Here is a 20,942-nt window from a genome sequence, read left to right as displayed (position 1 = left end):
TTGCAGTTTTTCCATTTATTATGTATTCATTCTAATTTGAACAGTCATTTCGACAATGAACTCAGATTTGGCTCTGCTGACTCATTTGAGAACCACGACCTTTTGGCTGTCACATGCTCCTAAAAGATGACCCAATTTTCATTTAACCTTATTGTTTTCAGGGTTTATTCAAGACTGAAGTTACAGCTCTTTTGAAGTATCAAGCTGTATATACCTGGCTTGCGACATCCATTGTTTGACCACAATACACAACCAAGACACAAACTCTGCTCCCTCCTAGCAATTACTGATTTCCTTCTTACAGTTAGACCCATTCTGGATGTATAAGACCTCAAATGCAGTTCCCAGAAAGAATGTGATATTCTTGTTTTAAAAAAAAATAAATCACAATTTATAGGTCAGGTAATATCTTAGTATCTACATGTGATACTTCCAGCACATCCCCCAAACTGAATCCATCTATAAACATGTTTTTTCTTTCCATGCTACAGAATAGTGAACATATCCACTCTGTTCTGTTTACTCAGACTTCACAGTTCTGCATTACCAGTAACAGAACAAGGGAAAGGTCTCTCTCTCTTAAAAGAGGTTATACTGATGTTAGCATTGTACTATTTGATTTATTCCAACAAGTTTCAGTAACAACAAATCTTATCAAAGATTTTTCAGCTATGCTTTCATGTTACTTTAACACCAAGCACTGATTTTAAATGCATAGTGTACAGATGCATACAAAGGAATGAAAAAGTTTTTTTTTTCATGTCCTTTGTAGAGATGTAATGACATCCAGGCTACAGCAGGATAGAGGGCAAATGAGCATATCCAACACTAAACAGGATTTTCTGAAGTTTTACCTCCTGTAAAGGGACAGGATCATAGGTTTTCTTTAACTACAAACCTCACAAACATTAGGTTATTCAGTTATTGTACATCAGTCTACCATTATATCCTCAACCCTAACAGCATATTGAAAGGGGAAAAAAGTATTCCCATAATTTGCATCAGCTGCTAAGCTCCTGGAAATCTTTCTGCTCAAAGCAGAAAGCTCCATAAATAAATTTCTTCTTAATTCTTAACTGATTCTTAATTATTCCCAATTACAAACAACTAACTCCACAGATTATGTCTCTTATACAGAAAATGTTCTCTTTCCAGAACAGGAAGTCTTACCTGTTGGGTTTTCCTAAACTCTTCAAGTAGTTTTAAGGCCATATCATAATCTTTTAGTAAGTGGTACGCAATGGCATATCCAATCCAAGAAGCCCGTTGTGTGGGGCGCAGCTGAAGCAGCTGATATCTCGTCTCCTTCAGTAAAAGGAAAGCCATTTAAAAGTAACAGATACATTAAAAAAAAAGAGGTACAACACCTTTAGCATGATTTACCACCAGTACAGCAAAAATTTTAAAAGCCCTGGCTATTTTTTTGGAATTCTAACAGCATGGGGAAAAGCAGCATGTTTCCATCTCATAAATCTTGATGGCTACACTCCTAATACAGGAATCACAGCCCAAAGTATAAAATCTTCGTTGGGACACAAAAGGTGTCACTTTCAAGACTACCTCTTAACAGCCTAAACTATTTACGAGATCAAGCTTTGAAATCTGAGCGAGGGGTTTCCAATAGGAAGCATGAGTTCACTGCCACTTGGAAGAGCAGCCCCTGCTGGTCCTCATACTGCTGCAGTACTCTTAGAATCCCTTCCTGCCTCAAATCACAGCTATTTTCTTTTCTTCCATTAGCAAATTCAACATCCTCAGTGAAGGGGACCAACTACTGCCCAAGCCCACTATCTAGTCCTTTGCTTCACATGAAATAAAGAACGGAAAGAGAATAGGATCTGCCCCTTTCACAGTCAAATCAGATGAGCCATTTTGAAACCACTAACTTCATTTTTAGTCAATTTTTCATGTTTTATTTATAATAAATATCAGTATTGAAATTCAATAAATCAGCCATCATGGGGCAGGTTCATGACAGTTTTATTTCTCATGAAAAAATACCTTCCATACACACACCCAAAACACCATTTGCAGTACTTCACAATAGCAAAGAACTCCTTCTTGCTAAACTTTAACTCTTATCCCCTTTATTTTCATTATTTCAGTAAGAAATGAGTTCAGAACTAGTGTTTTACAAGCAATCCACAAGCCAAATTGTACAGAATAACCATGCTTTTAGTTCTGTTCTTAACATTATGAGGCTCTGCTGCAATACATTTTCATGCTTTCCTAAGTAAGAGCTTATAACACTTTTGAAACAAAGTAGCAGCAACATAATTACTACCAATAAAAGACAATAATGAAACAGAATAACAAGAGAATGGTAACAGCAATAAATGGGAATTCAAAGAGAATACTTACTCTATATCCTTCTAAATCCCTCATTTGGATCTGCAACAAAGAGAGATCTCTCAAGATCTGTAGATTATCTTTATCTAGTTTGAGTGCATTCCGGTAACACTTGATGGCTTCATCATATTTCTTATCAGAACGTTGCAAAAGACCATACACATGCCAACCTAATGCAATGTTAAGGAAGATACATCAACAATTTTCACAAAGTAACAGCAATGCACTTTTGTTACGGACCAAACAAACGAACACCTTCCTTGAAGAGCAGCACCCTTATGAAGTTTGATTACTGCAGTCCGACTTTATTGACACATTTAAAAATATTAAATGCTTCCAAATAAGCAATAAAGTCTCATTTAAAAATCTTCTGTTAAGTCACATTCACAACCCCTGCCAAACATTATTATGCAAACTAAATGATGCAAACTCCACAGGGCCCAAGAGAGTTATTCCTGAAGATGTACAGTTTAAAACACACTATGGTAATTACAGTAGGAGTTCTTACTCCTACAAGTGACTCATTTTAAACAATGCAATTGGTGTAAAAGTTTTACTTTTCCTCACTTGCCTGTAACCTCAGTCTCCAGATTTTACAGTAAGGGGTAAACACAGAGCTACACTTCATTCATTGACAAAAGGAAATCTTAGCATTCCTGTGCTTCAAAAGTCTATCACATTATCAGCATCTCAGATTTCCATCAGTCCCGTGTTATTTCAGTAGGCTTTTCTCTCACAAGCATCCTTTTTTATCCTGGCAAGATTCTGAATTCAAAGTAGGAAACCAACATGTCATAGCAAAGCATCACACTTTGTGTGTTCACTTCAGTCTCCAAAAGTCATATTAAAAGAAATATTACCTGACATGATCTACCTTTTGCTGCTTCAGATTACTAGTGGCTCATTGTGTCAACACCTTCCACAGCAATAAAACTGCACTTATTTTCACTTTCAAATTACAAGGGGCTCAAAAGTTCCCTCAAGCTCTTCCGTGTGCCCCTGAAGCAGCAAAACACAGCAAATCTTGATAAGAGGTACATGCATCCTTCACTGCTTTCAATTAAAATGGCACAAATAACTGATAGTGCTAGTAACCAAAATATTTAAGAGGTTTTGTTCTACTGAATTGAAACAAGCAAGGTTCCCTCCGAAGATACAAACATTGCTAAACTTTATGTCTGAAAAAGCTGAGAAAGCACATGAATTCAGTGTTAGCCTCATCAAATTAACTGCAGAAACAGAACTAAGTTTTTCTTACAAAGACTCACATCCTTGAAGTTCTAGACATGACAATATAAAGTAGGTTTGTAATTACTGAGAAGATATAAGACTCCAGCCAAAAGAAAAGACTTGCTAGAACTAAGTCTGAAGGAAACTTCTAATCCTCAGGCAAGAGACCCTGTTCTGCATTTCTACAGGAACACCAAATTAATTTCAGCCAGCTGAAGCACGCAAAATCTCCACATGCATCTCTAAGACTGCGAAGAAAGCTGCTATTTCTGCCATCATGATTTAAGACTGAATGGGAAAGAGGGACAAAATTATTTTGGATACAGGCATGGCTGTCAGTCTAATACTGCTGCTTCTTTCTGTAAACCCTGCCTTGCCTATTTAAATATTCAGGACATGGATTAAAGGCAGCATCTTCAAACACCTGCCTCAGAACTACTGATACTTCAGATTCTCACCTAGAGCAAGATAATTCAGTCCAAAAGAATGTATGTGCACTTTTAGCAGCATACTTAGACTAAGATAAAGCTTTGAGTAGTTTTTCAGGCATCACTACAATTTCTGGATGCTATTGGTAATCTGGCTTAATCTTCATAAATCATATTCTTCACCAAGCAATTAAGTAAAGAAAAGCATAAACTCATTCAGAAATAAGGGTGTACAATATTCAAGACTAAGCATAGGAAATTTTAACAGCTGATACAAACCAATAAAGCAAATTGCCAACAATTTTTTTATAGTATGCAGCTCTTGACAGCCTTGCATGCATTCCTACACCTGAAACATTCTTGAAATAAATGTAGCTCTCTGACCAGATCATTACTCAAGTTATAGCCCAAAATGGGTCAGAATTCATTTGTAGTTCAACCAGAAAATTTCTGGATTTCTAAACAATTTTACAACAGCTATTTTCCCCCAAAACCTCAATAAGAAGATCCACAGAATTAAAGTGTTCCAGTCCTCCTAAAACAAGTCAGAACGCTGATGTGACCAGCTATATTTTATGCACCCTGTAACAGGGGCTTTTTAAAAAGCTCACCAAAAACATTTTCAAATCTTACAACAAGGAAATAAGAACACAAACACATATTCCACCTCCTCAAAACCAGCTACTGGAAGGAGGTGAATTCAGTGATTTCCACCTGCCTCTACTTTTAACACAAAGGACAGACATTAAAGTCATATAAAACAGGAAACAAACATTATTTTAGAGAGCCTCCCAAGCCTTGCTTAGGTGGCACTGAGAATCAACAGGCCTTCAGGCTTTCATCAGAACTTCATGACTGGTCACAAGCCTTTGCAAAGGATGTAGGAGGAACCAGTATTAAAAAGCTCAGCCTCAGATCTCAGTTTCTCATGAGCTAGAATAAATATATTCTCCTAGTCTTGACTCTCCCTTATCTACTGGAGCCCCACAACCAGAAAAGGTTCAGATATTTATGTAGTGACATTATATGGGTAGCACATCAGGTACTCTTAAGTGTGGTAATAGTAAAAGAGGTTTGCTATTTCTTTGGAATTTACCAAGAGATGACAACTGAAAGTACTGTGACAAACCCAACACTCAGTGCGGAATTAATTCAGATTCAACTAGAGAAGTCATTCTACATAGACAGACTACTCTAGGGGATTCTCTGTAGAGCTGTAACAATACACTTGAATGCAAAAAGGTGGAACTTCTTGCTTTGTCAGAGCTAGTTCATGGATGCAGCTTAAACCAAACATTTGTGCCTAACAGGGTTCAGATGAGTTTACACTTTCTCTGAATTCAGAAAACAAAACTCCTTGCAGTCTTCTTAAGGTAAGACAAGTTTAACAAGTCAGTAAAATAGTGAAAAAAATCCAAACCTCATAACAAAAAAAAAAAAAAGCCAAACAAACACACCTTTAAACTTGTCCACGAAGAAGGTCCCTTTGACCACCCTATCCCCTCAAATTAGATTTTAAAAAGTAAAAACAAACAAAACCACAGGTCCCTCCAGCATTTGTAGGGAAGTTTTCTAGACAGTTTTAAGAGCCAGCATGAACTGCAGACAAGAATTAGTGATGCTGATAAATCTGATAAATCCCACTCTGGAACTTTCTTTAGGAATCAATCTCCTGAAATTCTTAACTAACTCGTCCAGACTCTCTGGCTCCATGATTTAAGGTGCAAGGCTTCTTAAACAGATTAAAGTTGCTTTGGTATTCCTTAGGCATTCAGCTTCTAAGATCAAGAAGGTACAAATTATCTCTGACTGTCCTATGGCATACCTCTAGTAACTCTTATTACCTCCATACACTTAAAGGTTATTCCCACCCTCAAGCTCTCTGAACATTTAATACAGGAATGGTGTAAACTGTCTTAACTAGATGGCCATCAGAAAGTGTTTCCCACAACACTAAAGATTTATTTTTTTTTTAATTTTAAAAACTTAAATATTTAATGGGAAATTACCCCTTAATATGCAACTCAAATGCATATAGAACAGGCATTCTGTGCAAAACTGAAGTAGCCTCCTACCTGTGGCTTAAATAGAAGACAGCTACTCCCAAAGCTCTTGGGTAGCTGTTAAGTATTTCACAGGTATAAACTTTTGGAAGACTCATTTACAACAGTGTAGTAATCATCAAGCCTGTAGACCTAAACCATTATCTAAAATTTAATGGCAAAACAGATATTTTCAGAGCACTTCTAGATTGGATTTCTTACACATTTTTAAGGGAGAAGAAAACTTTAGAAAAGGCCAGATTTTACAAACCATACATATTCTCTGCAGAAAATTAAAAAACCCACAGATGGTCTTTTTCTAATAAATAAATGTAAAAAGCATTTTTCTTAAACTCTGCAAAATTGTAGACAGGCAAATAAAATCTTATTTCAAGTATTTAATTAACAATTAATATTCACCGGATTAACAATCAATATTCTCACTGTACACACCCTAGATTTTTTATAAATACCACATTATGTATTTGAAAAATATGTACTGATGCAGGAACAAGATCACACATGCAGAAGTGAGAACTCATAGCAAAAAGATCGGGTTTTGTATTACAAAGGATACAGACATGACTCTTCACATCATTACGAAGTCCTTTACGAACAAATTCATATGCTTCTTCCTTCTTCCCTAAGCAGTTCAAGGTCAGTCCTTTCATCGCCAGCGTCTCTGTAAGAAATATCATATACTTATGTTTCTGACTTACCATATGCCAGTTTCACAGTACAGATACCCTTTGAAGTTGTTATACAGCGAAGTTCCCCATTAAGTGATAAATTTAGATCAGGCTAGCAGCCTAGCACAGCTGAAGACTGTTACAAGGAGGAATTTCCTTTCTTGAAATTGGTCTTTAAAAGACCACTGCAGAGCACCACAGATGTGAGGAACACAGACAATGCAAACTTTGTTAATTAAAAAAATACATTTAACTGACTTTAAGGGAGTTAACAATAAGCTAAAGCAACTTCAGAGAGCTTCTCAATGGGTGTTAAAGTTCCAGATAGGCAGAGCAAGAAAAAAAAAAATCATTAGGTTGTGTCATACCATAACACATCTCTGTCAAGAGTCAGCTCCACTGCAAAAGCATTAGTTAAGAGAAGTATATTTCCTGGTAAAGTATTTTGGGGGTAACAAGATATTCTCAAAGTAGTAGCATTTTAATCAACATCCTGAGAGGCACAAGACTTTAAATAATACATCGGTATGATTATTGCTCCCCCTCTTCCCCCACTTTTCAAGAAACACTATGGGAAACAAGTCGCATGTAAGGCACACACTATGCCCAAAAGCTGTTCCAGATTCATATTTGACTTCTTCTGCCAAGTAAAAGACCACTTAGTTTTGGCGCCTGTGAGAAGACCAGTCATATTTTCATCACAGTACTCCGGTTTTTCTCCAGTTGCTACATTTGCCCTAATATTAATGGCCATGGCCCATCAGCTCAAGGTCAGCTGTAACAGCAGCTTGAAGATTCATTGACAGGCCTGTTTAACACTGTTTCCTGTCAAAGTACACCTAAAGTGAATGATGACCCAAAACGAGCCAAGGATTTAGTTTTAAGTTGTCCTACATCCACACTGTAAGAAGAGAAAAAGCTGTAATGATACCTTCCCAATAATATCAGGAAGCTTGAAAAAACACATCCTTACTGTGGGAAAGAGGACAAGCTACTCCTGCCTTCCCACACCAGGGAGACAACTGCCCAGCCACAGAAATCCATCTGTTTGCCACATTCTCACTACGTTTTTCAAACTTCTTGTCTGTGAAGCTAAGTGTGGCAGCAGTGCAGCCTCCCATCAGATCATTTCATTGCCTTAGTTCTGCATCAGCTGTTCATTCCAGGCTTTGCTCCCAAGCTTCAAAGCCATCAGTGGCTCAGAGCCCAAGTAGTATGTGGACTGCCAAGGCAGCTGGCTGTCCTGGAAAAGTTAGAGAGGCAGCAAGAGCAGAGAAGACAGATGTATACAGAGATGTTAGAAAAACACAAGTGCTAGTAGAGACAAATGCATTAGGTTGGAGCCGGACAAGCCACTCTAGCTTTGAAGCAACAAGAAAACTGTACTTTTATTTCCAGGGAAGTAATGAAGACAAAGAAACAGTAGACACTAATGAAAGCACGAAAGGGATTATTTGAACATTTTAGCAATATTTGACAGTGTCCAACAGGAAGATAATTTTACTGACACAGTACATATGCACTCAGTGTTACCCTGTTTTCCCAAAAATAAGACCTATCCCAAAAATAAGCCCTAGCATGATTTTTCAGGATGCTTGAACTATAAGCCCCACTCCAAAAATAATCCCTAGTTACAGTTCATCAAAGAAGTCTATTTAAATAGTGTCCAGGCAGCCATACATGTAAAAAAGCACGCATCTTTTGGAGCAAAAATTAATACTCACCTTGTCTTATTTCCGGGGAGACATGGTAGGTTGCTTCAACAGTAAACAAATAAAAATTTCACTGTATCAGAAGGAAAGATTGGCTGAACCATGCAACAGAAACCCTCTAATACAGTCAGACTGGAGTATCTTATTGAGGATTAAGTTCTGATAGACGTAAACAGAAGCAACATTCTGCTGTCTCATTTTCTGCAATATTTATCAGAACAGGATCTCCAGATTCTGTCTTTAGCTGTAAATCTTAGCAGAAACAGTATGCCACTTAACTTTGCTCCTTATAAGCAGCAACTTGGTATGCAGTACAGAAAATTAAGAGCATGAATCTGACAAAAAACAAGACTTAATTCATTGGTAGAATATCTTAAAGTAATATTCAAAAAAGGCTGGGCTCGCTGTTCAATAGGAATACAAGAAAGCCCCACACTAGCATTCTGACCTAGAAACCTAGAAAGGCAAGTTACTTGGAAGCTTCACTGAAGTGTGCTTCCACCACATATTTTGATCTTCATCATCCCACTGCACAGGGGTGTTTGACTGAACTAGGGTAGAAACTTGATATGAATGTACAAAGACTGAAAATCTGGAGTAATTATTCAGTCATAAGGACAGAACCATACTGAGCAACAGGCTCCTTCCCATCTCTAAGGTGTGGAATAGACTGATTATACATTTAAACTCACAAGAGCGGAGGGGGCGGGGGGGGAGGCGGGTGGAGCAGAAAAGGAAAAAAAATCTTGAGTCTACACTTACCTCCATGTTCAGCAAATTTCGGGTTAGAAAGGATCATCTTGCAGAACTTGAGTCCATTTTTGTACTGTTTTTGTTCGTAACATTTCTGGAAAAAAGGTGGAATACAATCACTGAAAGGCATTTAAAACCAGAGTACCTTCACAAACTATTACAAATGCACTAGTTCTTTCCGTAAGGTACTGTAATCAGATCACTAACAAGCTCTAGTTGAATATGACTATTCATATTACATGGCAGTTTTTAATAATTCAGAACAGTGTCTGCCTCCATTTACGTACAGCTCATGCTCTACCTCATGGTCTCATTTCATAAAAGTTCATAATTCCTTTTCAACAGAAACAGGAAGGGCAAGTAGGAATATCTACTTCGACTCAGAAATTCTTGAAATAGAGCGCCAAGTTCAAAATCTTTACTCAACAGAACTTTTGAGAAGAGTTAGTCTTAAAGAGTCCAGACCAGGGGTGTCAAACTCATTTATTACATTTACAGAGTCCTAAAATTACATTCAGCCCTTTGAAGGCAACTGTGAGGCTGATGTGGCCCCCGGTGAAAATTAGTCTGACACTCCTGATCTAGACACTCCTTTCAACATGCCATTTCCCTGGACTAGTGACCTCCCAGAGCAAGAAATCTCAGACAGAACTTTCCTTGCTACCAATGTAGACTTTCGGGAGGAAGAGAGAAACCATGAACCAGGACAGACGTACTGTAACCTCAAAAATCTACATTTAGCTATCCAACAAGAGAGAATTTACCTGGATATTAAAAAGAAACTCTAATTTCTAGCTGGAATAGTACAGCTAAGGGCTACTTTTAGATTTAATATACCATTTACTTATTCACTATGTTAACTGGTAAACAGCAGCGTTCAACTGTGGGAACAAGGAAAATCAAAACCATGTAAATCTGGGTCCCTTTTCTTCTTTTGAAAGGTATTACCTGATGTCAATAAGTCAGTAAGGTCTTAGTAATTTAAATCGATTACTGATAACTACAGTTAATCGCTTGGAAACAAATTTACTTAAGCCAGTTAAAGGCATGCTTGTATCAGTAAGCATGAACATGATTTAAGATCATTTAAGCTTCTTAACTTGAAGGAGAAAAAAAAACCAACCAACCAACCACACACCACCAGGCTTAACTTGGCACCATTTTTAGTTAATAAAGTGTATTGTCCTGCTGTAATTTACACAGCTATTCTGGAGAGAAACTGCTATTTCAGTTATGTGCTTGAGTACTTTAACTGTCTCTCATAGATCACTCCCACTCCATCAGTCTTCCAGGACAGAGATAAAAAAAATCTATGTTAAATTAATGCAGAACATAGCGACTCCTTTGCAGTCATAACACATCATCGCATCATTTCCCAGGGTCCAAGCAACACAGACACACACCCATGCTCATTTATGGGTAAGGTGCCAAATCAAGGGTCCTCCTCCTCCAGCCTGTGGGAAAGGGCTTAACTGCAAACAACTTTGAAGTCTTTGTTGCCTGAAACTCAAGAAACTTGCAGTTAACAGTTATTAAATGGAAACTAAATCACAGAACTATGTAGGTCAGCAAGAACTTTCGGTGGTCACCTAAATCACCACTCAAAACAAAGGATGGCTAACCTTGGTATTAGATCGGGTTGCTCTGCCTGGCTGACTTCTGGCAGGATGGCCAGAGAGTTCCCATTAGAGGCGAATAGTTACACTATGGCCATTAACATTCAAACAACAGCAACAAAAATGTTTTGGGGATTTTAAACTGAGAACTAGTTTCCACATCTCTATCTGAAATAACCCAGGCTGCAGCAAAACTTGGAGTCCCCTCTGGGGAAAATATGCTTTGTATCATTTTGTATCATAAGAAAATACCAACAATGCTCTAAGTACTCTTTCAGGCGTACCTGAATAAATGTAGAAAGCATAACAGAATATTAAACATTCATCCACGATTTTATAACTCTTGCAATGTTAGTGAAACTCCAAATATGCAATGCTTAACCATAGAAGCTATTGGAGTCAAGCGTGCACTTAAAACAGATTAACTACTTGAGGAAATCATATATTACCCTTGTTTTGACATTTTTATCCTATAAAGGTCAGTCTGAGACCTAGAAGAAGAACTGAACTTAGATAATTATAGAAAAATTTGGGATTTTTGGAGGACAAGCAAGACCACACTTTGCAAAGGCCAACAGACCGATAGAAGAGAGAAATTAATGCTCTCCACTGAGAGAACAACACAAGTTCAACATTCACAGTTGCTTGTCTTGCTGATAGACAACCCAAATACTTGTCAGGAAACAAGTTAGCTCAAAGCCAGACAAACCACAGCATTTCTTGCCCAACTGCTAGCTAACAGACCACGGGTGTCAAACTTATTTTCACCAGGGGGCACATCAGCCTCGCGGTTGCCTTCAAAAGGCTGAATGCAATTTTAGGACTGTATAAATCTAATTACACCTACATCTATACAGTCCTAAAATTACATTCAACCTTTTGAAGGCAACCGCGAGGCTGATGTGGCTCCCTGGTGAAAATTAGTTTGACATCCCCAGAACAGACTGGAGGGGCTGACTACAGAAACATAAATCACTATGAAATGCAACTTCATGCAATTCTACCGCTTATGGGAGAAGCCTTGCTAGTTAGTCAAAAGGTGACTTCCCAGCCCCACTCCCTCCAAATACATTTACACACAGGCATTTGTAACTAAGTTATTTATTTATACCAATACATTGGCTTAAAGATACACCAATACAAAAGAAAGGACTTTGCTCAGCAATACAAGTAATTAAACTCTCATAATCAACATATATACATACACTGAAAAGCTTACGGATTCAATTACATGGACAAGCCTGGGGCTTCAAAGCATCCCAACTTTGTGAATGGATTGCTTTTAAACTTCTGTCTGTCCAAAATCTGTGAATGGCCACACCATGCTCCACCCGTATCTTGTTTACAAGAAACCAGAGTTTGATGCCATATGATTCCACCTCATTTTGTAGGGCAGATGGGAATTTCATAGTTGAGAAGCCTGATGTCTCTATATGTACTCTCAAGTTTTGTACTAAACAAGACTAATACAGCAAAATGCATTCATTAGCATCTGTCCTACTGCATTAAGTCTTTGGTATACTAAAATCTCAAGCTAACACACTTTAAAAAAAACAAACATTAAACAAAACAAAACAGCCTAATCTGTTGTGCTTGATGTGAGGCTCCCCATCACCCTTTCATGGCAATAATTTCCTGCTAAAACTAAAGCCAAATCATGAATGTTTACACGCTCAAATCCTCAAAGGGAGACTTTCACAAGGCCATAGTGTTATCCAGAACTTCTGCTACCAGATGTTCCTGGAAGGATGTTACCTCCTCTGGCAAACATCTCAGCCCAGTTTATTCCTTTTTTCAAAACAAGCTCAAAAATATAATCTGCTTGTAGACTTTGGCATACAATTAAGCTAGACATCATTTTATTCACTTTCAGGTAAGCAGCCAGTGCCTCTACACAGAGGTCAAACAGGTGCAGCATCTCAGAAGTGACTAAAACCGTAAAGGTAAAAAAATACTAGTAACAAGGATACAACAAAGACCAAGAGAAGACTAATCCTATGTTAAAGTGCTTTGCTGCTTCTACTTAAGGAATTGCCCTTCACAAATTCTGATTTCTTTTTTGTATCCTCCCATCTTTTTTTTTTTTTTTTTAGAGACAAAACCCCCTTCCACTATTAAATACCAACAAAATCAGGCATCTGAATGGCCCACTGATGTTACTGATAAAGCAGAAGGACTTCATTATCACTGCTCAATCCATATGCCATATATATAAAAATTATGTTTAACTGTTTGCAACATCAGGTTACTAAAAAGATGTTTTTACAGAATACACCTCCCTAGACAAAGCATTGCCACTTAAAAAAAAAAAAAAGATCTTGTATTGAGAGAACAGCTACATTTTTCACACACTGAAGATTGAGTTTAATATACAGATCAGCAATTTTATGGCTGAAGAATATCTCATTATGACCTCCCAACATTTTCATTCACTACTGCGAAGCCATCTAACAACAACAAGATCTCAACTGGCTACTCAGTGAGAGACTGCAGTTACAACAACCAACTGTCCCTAGCGCCTCTGAATGTACTCAAGCAACATATTATTTCATATACCATTTTCACATAAAAGCTGAAAAAATGCATTATCGCATTTGAAGAATGATGACATGTACCACATCAAACAGCAGTGTTAAGCACAGCAACCAGGCTTCCTTGATCAATTTAAATGTTTTAATAGTTTTAAGTTGTTTAAGATAGTCTGCAGCTGTAACAGAGCTGTAGTGAAGAAGTTCAATCCAAATGAGACACATTGAGCAGTCTCATGGTGAATACATGTAAAGGAGGCTTATAAGAAAGATAGGGACTAACTTTTTAGCAGAGTCTGTTGCAATAGGACAAGGGTCATGGTTTTAAATTAAGATGGGAGATAAAGACTAGATGTAATGAAGATTTTTTTTTTTTTTTTTTTGCAATGAGGGTGGTCAAACACTGGCCCAGGTTGCTCGGGGAGGTGGTGGATGCCCCATCCCTGGAGATATTCCGGGCCAGGCTGGACAGGGCTCCGAGCAACCTGATCTAGTTGAAGATGTCCCTGCTTATTGCAGGGGAGTGGGACTAGATGACTTTTGAAGGTCCCTTCCAACTCAAACTATTCTATGTGCAATTTCCTTTAATAACAATATCGCAATTTGGAAGTTGTTTTTTATGTCTCTTGACAGGAACTTGCCAAACACTACATCCAATCCACTGCCATCAATTTAAAGCTATTCTCAGATCCTACCTGTGCAGCCCATGTTTTATTAATACAGGTCTGCACAGGAATAGGCTGCTTAAGAACATCATTTAAGTTTATTAGTCTTCCTTGCTACTACACTTCCACATAATTCGACTTGTGGATCTCTCAGCACTCAACAAGAGATTCAACATTCTTCTTGCCAGGTAGTGTCTTCTGTGTTGTTGCCAAGATTTGGGTGCAAAATCTTGGGATTTTTGACAAAACCTAGGATTCATTTAAACAGCATATTAGTCTTATGTTCTCAATGCTTACTTTTTTTTTTTTTTTTTTTTTTTAAACTGTGTGCCTGCTGTGTAACACTGATGGAGGGTCTGGCTAAGGAAGAAACCCAAGAGCTAACTGCGGAACATCAGAGCCTAGAGAAAAGCCAAGGTCTACATGTCAAGCCCTATGGAATGAATGCTTAAAGTCAGTTGTGCTAGAAACCTGTTCAAGCCACAATAGTGACCAAGTTCAGTAAGAAAAAACCCTCAAAATTATCACTGACTATGATTCTGATCAGCAACATTTCCTGGGAGCTGAAAAGTATTTAGGGGCTGTTCAAATTACTAATACATATTTCTGACCAAAACCAGGCACAATCAATACAGGAACATCAGCATACTGTCAGTAATCTTAATTAGCATTTAACACTTTGACCTTTTAAAAAGCCTTCCTTGTTTTATTGCACATCTATAAAACAATGTCCTCTGCATCTAACAACCTATGTTTCTCACATCAGTTGATTAAATCAGTTCTCCAAGTACCTTAGTCAGATTTTAGGCAGAAGTTGGTATACACTGCTCCTGGGCTAACAAATAATATTTACAAAATTATTCATTTATTTGATAGCAAGGTCTGACACCATCTTGTTTGAATGATATACGATTAAGTTCCAAAACAGTGCAGCATCTGTGTTGGACATGCTCGTTGCAGCATTAAATATTTAGATACTTTGCAACAGTGATACATGAAAAGAAAGCATCATGATATTATTAAATTTCAGAGACAGACAAGGGACCCCTGCATGACGTTCCCCAAACTGCAATCCTCTCTCCGCACTGAGTTCAGTTCACTGGTGTTTGAGAGAATGAAAAAACGCAGGGGCTTCAGCTTATGGAGGCCAAGGAAAAAGTTCATTACTACTTTCCCACTCTCACAGCATCTTAGATTTCTAGCCCAAGGACAACCCTTCCTGAGTATAAACATGTCCTTCTAGCCTTTCCCCAAGCCCTACTGGTATTTTGTAACATGCATGGCCACACCTACACTCTGCTGGTAAGAGTAACCTCATCAGTTGAAATACAAAGAAGAGGAAACCACCTAGCTCCAAAAGCCCTGCTTGCCTCAGTGTCAAAATGGACAGGTCACACACTTCTCCAAACCCAGGGACTTGGCAATACTTAACAGTGGTGAGTCAGATCACAGATGGTCAAATCTACAGAATACACAAAACATATTTTCACCTGCATTCTGTACAGTAACAATCATAATCACTGCTGTTTGCATTCTATATTACTGGTAGAATAAAACTGATAATGTATTTATTATCGGAAAGAACACGTGTGACAAGAATGTTGTGTCACCATTTGTTGTCAGAGACATCTAGAACAACCCTATAAACTATGCCTCCTTTAAAGGAGGAAGCTCATAATTTAAAACAAGCTTTTTAGTAGACACCTAATCTAATTCCACGCTGTGCACACACACTCACAATACAACTTGAATCCTTAAAACATCCTTTGCTTCAAAAGGGCAGAAACAAGAGAACATGCAGTAGAAAAAGCTCTTGCTTCCAAGCACTTTGCACCTGTAACTTCCTCACTATTTGATTTAGTAGAGTTCTCTACTGTTTATGAGCATGTGTTTGCTTCTGCAAAACAGAAACCATAACAGCAACACTAAAAATTAAACGACTCATAGTCCCATCATACATTTTCAACTAGTTTTTAATCTGCACTTTGTGTAGAAGTACTGAAGAGACTAATCTGCCACATCTCCTAGGATGAAACTGCAATTTGCCCAGCAAGAACTCAGACTGAGCAGGTGCTCCACAAGCTGGTGGAACTGCATCTGTGAGCAGTTAAGCAGATGAAACTATCAACACTATCAACATCAACACTGTTTTGTGAGACCTGATACACACATGTCTAAATCTCAGACTTTAAAAAAAGAGTTATGCTTTTATTTAGACATCTTAAAGCAAGTTCAAGGCAATTACCAATGCAAGCCTTGAATGCTAACCTCATCTCAACAGCCCATAAAAGATTTCAGTGATTCAGACAAACAAGTTGCATGAATCACAACAGATCAGGCCAGAGAGATGAGACCCATCTGGTAACAGGCCACCAGAGGTAAGAGACAAGTGTTAGATGCATAGCAAGAGGCCTATGAGTACGACAAGCATTATTATAGTTCTCACTAGAATGTTCTCAGCCTCCAGTTATTTGCACCTCACCAGTCCTGTGAGCCAAAGGGTCTGTCTTCACACACGTAAAAGAGTAAATGGCTTCTCCCCACACAGACCTCAAAATGCCAGCTACTACATCTTGCAGCAAAGCATTCTACAATATAACTACCTTTTTGTTAAGAACTTTTTGTTTGGAGCCTGCTACTTTGCAAATACCATTTCTACCAAAAGGAAAACTAGGCTTGATAGCTTGAAAATGGGCAAGTCTCTGCTTCACCAAGAGCGTTCATAAATTCAGATTCTTCTTTAAGTTCTTTCACCTTCGAGAAGGTAATTTCATACTTGCATCCTTCTTCTGCAGAGGCTCAGAGGCAGCACCAGGGGAAACTTCAATACATGCAGCATTGCAAATGTAGGCTTGAAGGGTACTTTAGCAGTGGTGTAACAGCATTTTACTTTTCCCAGGATTCACCAGCTTTCAACTACTGTACAAGGAAATTTTTTTAACAGAACCTAAAAAGAATCCCTAAAACAAAAAATCTCAAATCTGAGGTGCAATTAAGCTTACAGCCCATACTAGGCATACATTAAATTAGGATTTCCAAGTGTAACATTCATCTACAAACAACTTTACTTGCTAAGACTTCACTTACTCCAGAAACATGAAGTACTTCTGCATGTTTTCAGGTGGCCTTCACTTCTTGTGCCATGAGTAGTTTTGCACAACTGCACTCCTCTTGCTTGTCATTGCTTGTTCTGGTCAATATAACCATAGGCAACTAAGAAAAAGTTTCAGTGCAAAACGCAATGGGACCTAACTTTGAAAAGTTGTAATTTATTCATACAGGAACTTTCCTTAAAAATCCAGTGTGAATAAACAACAAGCATAATTCCATGGAAGCCTGCTTTATGAGCCTTCCACAATGACATTTACAAACTCCTGTTGAAAAATGAAAACAGGAATATTTATTTGGGATACACTCTTCTCCAAATCAGACTCCCTCAAATTACTAAAACAGTGAAGCCTGATTTTCCACTTCCTTACCAAATCTTACCACTAGTCTATTATCTATCCACCACAATTCTGTCATTTTAGTGGTCTGCAGCTGGCCAGGCATACTCACCATCAAGTCAGTATCAAGGAAAACAGTCTACCCTTTTTCTATGCTGCCCTCTCCTTAGCAGCACAAGTAACAACCACACCACAAATCAGTCTTATTTATTAGATAAGAAAATTTCTCCTGACAAGTCCATACTCTTAAGTGGAAGACACACACCTGAATGAACTAAACAGCAACAAGTCACTGCTACAAAGGAATATAATTGCAGACTTTTTGTGTTTAACTACTTGAAGTAAAACAAATGGCTAAACTTGTCTCAGTAAGGAGTAATGCCTTGTATGTGAAGAGGTACTAGGACACAGCTCCCTCATAACAGGATGAAATATTCACAGGCTAGGGCTTCCTCAAGGGAAACACATTTGCAAGTAAGGCAGCAAGCCTTATTTTATGCAACAACATGTGGAATTCACTAAGAAATAAAAAGGTAATTTCTTTACTGGCATGATACTATCCACAGCTATATTAGGCATGAAACAAACAACAGACAATACCTTACACTGCCTGATACTGGGCAGACACCAATGGTTATCACAAGACACTAAGCATTTCTTAAAAACAACAACAATTTGGCAAGTAAACCATGAAAGTATGACAACCCCCCCCCAAGGCTTTCCTCTAAAGAACTCATAAGCACTACTACTGCATCCAGACAGTGCTGATTTGATTCTATAAAGCCAAAGCTTAAACCTAATTTTAAAATGAGAGGTAGTTTATAATCTGGGTTCTGGGGGGAGGGGCGGTGTAGGCTACTAACTGAAACATACTCTGAAGGCAAGCTTACAACTGTTTTAAATGCACAAAAGAAAAGAACTGCGTAAGCTCACTAGAAGTAAACCCCAAATGCACATTACCAAACTTCAATGCTAATGACAAACATTTCTAAGTTACCAGGCGTACATGTTTATTTCGGATTGCCTCTGCCCTAATAACTTAAAGTCAGAAGTTGAGGACTCATTTTAAGTGACAAACACACCAGCAGTCCTGTATTAATTCTTCATTATGGATGCCTTTCTCTCTTCCAATGAAGAGTGAACCAGGAACCTTTCACAGGCTTCCTCCATGCCCACTGCGAGGCTGAGAAATGAAAGCGGCAGAGCTGGAGGTTGCTCAGCCCATCCCTCCCGAGCACCATCCCAGCTCCCAGGAGAAGAGCACCCCACCCCACTGAGAAAAAGCCCCTATAGAAGAGTAGGAGCAAGGCTTAGGAAACAAAACAAACCCGGACGTCAGGACAGCAAAATGACCTCCAGCACTACCTTACAGCAGCACCGAGAAACCAGAACTATTATCTGTGTGGCAATGGCTATTAGCTCCCTAATCACATCACAGCTAGTTTTAAGTCAGCTTGTTCAAGCATTGCCAAGCATGCAGGCACACAAATTGATGTGGCTTAAAGACTATTTACTCAGCTTCTTGAGCAGACTTCACAGCTTACTCTGAACTCCGTGGGGCCATACAAGCTTCTTGGGCAGCTCTGTGAGCTTGGTTTGCTGTTACGTGGGCATCTTGTTCAGAATGTTGATAACTTGTTTCACATGTTACATACACACACCAAGACACTGACTCCTAAGTCATTCCCATGATCTCCAAATGAGCTTCTCATTTCATAACTGCTAATTCTCCGCAGAGTGTTTGCAAGAATACTTAGTCTTAATATATCAGTACAGTATCCTCACATCTGTTCCAAGTGATTAAATCACTACATGCTTGTAAGGTCTTACTATATACCCTCCCACATAATCCCCTCCCCAATATTTAAAATGCCTATATCATCCCTAGTAATTTCAAATACTCCGGCAGTGCCAAAGTAGGCAAAAACTGCTTCCATTAACGAGCCTTTAGCAGTACAAGCTAAACTACTACACTAAAATACTCTGAAACATGTCAAGGAACCCCAGGGTTCAATTTGTACCATGTAAAAATTAGTATTCCAGCAAGCGAGTGAACCACTAACAAGTCAAATATAACTAGAAAAAAGTACTATTAAATTAAGCTTCAAGAAGTATCAATATAGGAAGTGACAAGCCAACAAGTAAAAGTTTGTGATTAACACTTTAGGAACTGTGACTAGCCACCACATGGCATCAGTTAACTTGCTTTCTAAAGCCTTCAGAAGGTTTAACTTCCATTTCAGCTTCACTGAAGTTTTAAGCATCCCTTTTTCTTGCGTAAGCACTTATGTTTTGTCCACTGCTTAACAGAAAGAAAAAAAAAACATATTTTAAAATATTATTTCCGGAAAACCTCTTCTATAATTCAGTTGAAAAAACTTCAGAAGTGACTGCTACTGTGAACTTGTTTGCTACTAGTACGAATAATCACTTAACTGTTCTAATATTAGTAATTTATTTTTAGCAGAGAGAAAGAGGAGTGCTAGAATGACTTACTAAGATGCATACCATAAGCATGCAGTAAGCAACAAGTCACCAGTAAGAACCATTAAGTCTTTTAAAATCTGCATACTACCCAAAGCAGGTAAAATAAACCAGCTCTGAAGCACCTGCTGAAACAAACCGGCTACATACACAGTACACAGGCTCACACATGCTGTTTGTTTTGAGCTCAGCTTCCTGAAGCCAAAACGCTCCCTTCTCAGCCACAAAGTTACTGAAACTAGCCTAACGAATTCTGATATAACTGGAGAAATTTGTGCCTGCTAACAGGTTACCAGTGTGCTGCACAGAGCTCCTCCGCCTGCAGAGCAGTGAACTGGCACAAAACACCTCAGCTTCATTGATGCTGAAGCTCCCATTACTATCACACTGAAACGTTCATGAAAAGAGGAGTCTGAGGGTTTGTTGTGGGTTGTCTTTTCGGGGGGATGGAGGTGTGCAGGTGAGGGGGTATTCTTTGCATAGAGAGTTGGCATTATAAAATATACAGCAATTGAGCAGAAACTTAGAATTAAAAGTGAGTTCTTTCAAGTTACCTCAGAAACACTAAATGCCTTTTGCACCAATAAGCCTCAGAGAGCTGAAGCAGCCCAAGAACACAGCACATAAAAGTTAAGTCTACAGAGTCAGGATACTTAAACCCACCAGGCGTCTTCAGCTACGCTTCAGATCTCGGTGGACTCGATTTAATCTAGTCCCTACGCTAAAACTGACGTTGTTACTGGAAAGGAAGCACCTACGGAGACAAACTCGGTGACACCACATCCCTGCTCGGAGATCTGCTCCCAGCTCTCCTTCCACCCGCCCGACAGCGCTGACACGGGCGGGAGGTGACTGCGCCGAGCAGCGCCCCGGCCCCTACGCCAGGCCCCCGGGGCGGCATGACAGCTCCCCCCGGCCGTGAGACCACGGCGAACGGGCCGCCCCCGCCCGCGGGCGGCGGGAGGGCCGGGGAGGACGGAGTGGCGGCGTTGCGCTGCCG

General features: G+C 38.9%; 1 protein-coding gene across 3 annotated transcripts in view; it reads right to left on the bottom strand.

The window, feature by feature from the left end:
• NAA16 (N-alpha-acetyltransferase 16, NatA auxiliary subunit) overlaps positions 1–20,942 on the bottom strand; it is a 64,143-nt gene that overhangs the window by 42,313 nt on the left and 888 nt on the right. The window contains exons 1-5 of one of the 3 annotated variants that reach the window (XM_082053764.1): positions 10,607–10,623; positions 9,213–9,297; positions 6,627–6,731; positions 2,362–2,519; positions 1,171–1,305 (exon numbers count right to left, since the gene is read on the bottom strand). In XM_082053764.1, coding sequence (XP_081909890.1) covers positions 1,171–1,305; positions 2,362–2,519; positions 6,627–6,731; positions 9,213–9,249 — 435 coding nt within the window. In that variant the 5' untranslated portion in view covers positions 9,250–9,297; positions 10,607–10,623. Of the gene's footprint in view, positions 1–1,170; positions 1,306–2,361; positions 2,520–6,626; positions 6,732–9,212; positions 9,298–10,606; positions 10,624–20,942 lie in introns of those variants that run through there. The other 2 variants (XM_082053763.1, XM_082053765.1) reach the window with 2 other exon arrangements.

This window comes from Streptopelia decaocto (genome assembly GCF_964273445.1).
Source record: "Streptopelia decaocto genome assembly, chromosome: 1".
Classification (NCBI taxonomy): domain Eukaryota; kingdom Metazoa; phylum Chordata; class Aves; order Columbiformes; family Columbidae; genus Streptopelia; species Streptopelia decaocto.
This window is presented reverse-complemented; position numbering and strand designations above follow the sequence as displayed.